This window comes from Helobdella robusta (genome assembly GCF_000326865.2).
Source record: "Helobdella robusta unplaced genomic scaffold HELROscaffold_16, whole genome shotgun sequence".
NCBI classification, from domain to species: Eukaryota; Metazoa; Annelida; class Clitellata; order Rhynchobdellida; family Glossiphoniidae; genus Helobdella; species Helobdella robusta.
Window position 1 is genome coordinate 3,333,182 of NW_008703893.1, and position 3,306 is coordinate 3,336,487.

General features: G+C 29.5%; 1 protein-coding gene across 1 annotated transcript; it reads right to left on the minus strand.

Annotated features, from left to right (window-relative positions):
- Positions 1 to 1,380, minus strand: HELRODRAFT_75202 (hypothetical protein; the record flags this gene model as incomplete). The annotated part of the gene is made up of 4 exons (XM_009015701.1): positions 1 to 143; positions 363 to 501; positions 659 to 860; positions 1,334 to 1,380. The coding sequence occupies 4 exons, from the start codon at positions 1,378 to 1,380 to the stop codon at positions 1 to 3; spliced, it is 531 nt and encodes a 176-aa protein (XP_009013949.1).
- Positions 1,381 to 3,306: the final 1,926 nt, after the last annotated feature.

Here is a 3,306-nt window from a genome sequence, read left to right on the forward strand (position 1 = left end):
CTAACCATATCTTCCACCAAAATTGGAACTTCCTCCGACAATGCCAACATACTTATCCTTATTCTTCTTGGCCTTCTTTCGTGCCTCTCGCAAGGCATCATCATTTTGAATTAGTGACAGTATTTCTTTCACCTTTTGGCGTACTATTAGTGTGCGTGTGTGTGTGTGTATGCGTGTGTACGTTTGTATGTGAGTGAGTGCATAGATGTATGTTTAATGAAAAGAAAGTGTGTAATATGTATATTTTGTTGTAAATATGCATGTGACACTGGGCAAAAGTACACACACACACACAAACACAGGAACACACAAATAAATAAAAACATAAATATTCACACACACACACACACTCACAAACAAACCATTTATTCCCTGATCTCTGCCATATTCATCTGAAAAAGTATAATTTTCCAACATTCTGAGGTCATACGTGTGTTCGCGAGTTGACCCTATTACCCTCTCTGAACCATTGTGCATCAGGTAGTCCAACAACCTAAGAGACTATATGCAAGTGAAAGTTTTATACACATATTAATATATACTACTCTATGAGGGGGTGTAGTTATGAGGGGTTGGGGCTTCAGTCCCCCACAAACTTTTTTTTATCAAAATCGAATAAAAATTTTAAATTTAATTGAATAGATCTTTATATACAAACCTTATATATTCTCCTCCAGTTTTTCCTGTTTTCAGTCAGCATCCTCTTCCAGAGCATCCCCATAACTTCTGGAAAATGTTCATAGGTGTACGTGTATTGGGCAATTTCTTGCATGATGGGACCAGTTGGTCCCCAAGGGTCATCATTTGTGGCCTCACGCACCTTTGCCTCAACGTCCGTGTAGCTCATAACCACATTGGTCCTGATAGAAATGAATTAGGACATTCTATTAATTATTAATAGGATGAAAATTGGAATCATAATAATCCTAGTTGCTGAAATGATGAAAAAGATATATAAGAGAACATGTTATGTGCCCAACTTAAGCCTATCAAATAAAATATCTGATAATCTCATTTTTTATTTTTTAAAGTTAAACTTTTTACATCTTAAGACTTCAACGATCACTTCACTTCCTCACTCAAACAAACCACTGTCAGCTTGCCTATTTTAAACTTTTGATAGGATTTGTATTTACAAAACTTATTAAACAATTGGATAGGATTAAAGAACAGTTTTTAAGCAAATAAACGCCCAACCATCCACCACATTGGATTAATTCCAATCAGAATAAAATAAAGTATAAACTGACCAGCACACTTCAAACTACATACAACTACACCTGAACACAATTTTTAACAGCCAGCCAACAAAAACTTAAAAACCAAAACTCACACTTTATCCGCTAACTCGCGGACTTTTGACATAGTAACGTTTATCATTTTTTTAATTAACTTTAAATATTTTAGAAAATAATAATAAAAAATGTTGTAAATAAATTTAAAAAAGAAAAAAGTAAGATATTCGCTTCCAAAGTTGATAAGGTGACAACGTTGGCAAGTTTACGTTGTTTATCCTGACACCTATCGAACACACATGATCGCAGGATAAATTATCTAGCGTTTAACATCTAAGAGATTTAAATTTCAGAACATATGAGGCATAGTTCACATAGAATCATTTAATATACATAGCTTATCGCTAAAACTAGTCTAAATAATGTAATTTTTATCCTCTGTGACCATAATTTATGCTATTTTCAAATTCTAAAATCAACCATTATGACATTACTAATAATTTCAGCTGAGTTCTTCCAAAGCTAGCTCCATTCCATAATGTTTTCTCTATAAATTAATGGTCTTGGCAGTATAAAGATCGAATTTTTAACTCAAATTATCTCAAAAAAGAGTTCATTAATACAAAAAAACCCACCAAACGGCCTTCTCAGATATATTACAAAAGAATAAAAGTCAAATATAGAAATAATAACAAAACATCGATAAAAATAAAATGATATATGGCTGAAAAATGCGACAAATAAATTAAATTAGAAAAATAAATTACATAAATTCAACAGAAAAAAAAATCAATGAGATATAAAATATTTTGAATAGAAAAAAGGATAGAATATTATCAATTTATTATTATCGTCAGCAATGGAGTTTCTTCCGGCTCAAACATTCAAACATGAAACAGTAATAATGATTTCATATACACGCCTTTCTACAAACACACACACATATATATACACACACACTCACACACACATAAATACACACACACACATACAATCATGGATGTATAAAAATACAAACGTTCGTATAAAATGAAATGAATGTTGTTTACATACTCATTAAAACTGAGATCATAGAAAGAGAAAAATGTGCGAAAATACTAGCGTATATATATATATATATATATATATATATATATATATATATGGGCATAAATAGAAACGTATACATATACATATTAGGAAAATAGAAACAAACGGAAAAAAATTTGAGCATAGTATATGAAGATGGTTATGCTGTCTTGCTATCTATCTATCTATCTATCTATCTATCTATCTATCTATCTATCTATCTATCTATCTATCTATCTATCTATCTATCTATCTATCTTTGAAAAAAGGGAAATAAATAACTTTGTAAAAAATTATAGGATGGAACAAAAGTCATAATATAAAAATTATTACTATATTAATATTATTATCATTATTATTATCGTTAATTGTGAAAATTGTTGAGATAAATATAACGTATAACGAAACATGTATAGAAGCATCTATGGAATGAACCGACTGAGGATATTTTGACACACAAACAAGCACACACACACACACAAACACAGTGAAACACTTAAGAGTTTTAAGCTGGAAGTAGCAACCAGACAACATAACTGGAATATAACTAACTCAATAATGAATCAATCAATCAATCAACGAACAAATGAACGAACGAACGAATGAATGGATGAATGAACGGACAGATAAACATACAAACAGAAGAAATAGATGAACAAACCAATGGACGAATAGAATAAACATTATATAAATAATATATATATATAAACAAATCTCAGCCAAAAGGAACGTCAAATCAGTAGTACCATGAAGAAATAAACATATATGTATAATATATTATATATATATATATATATATATATATTACATATATAGGAGCACCAAACTATAAAAGTTCTATAATTAATTGCTTAGCGTACTTTGTGAATAGAACTAGGCAATGTATGTGTATGTCAATCAAAACATATGTGTATATATATACATATATATGTATGTATTCATATATATATATATATATATATATATATATATATATATATATATATATATATATATATATATA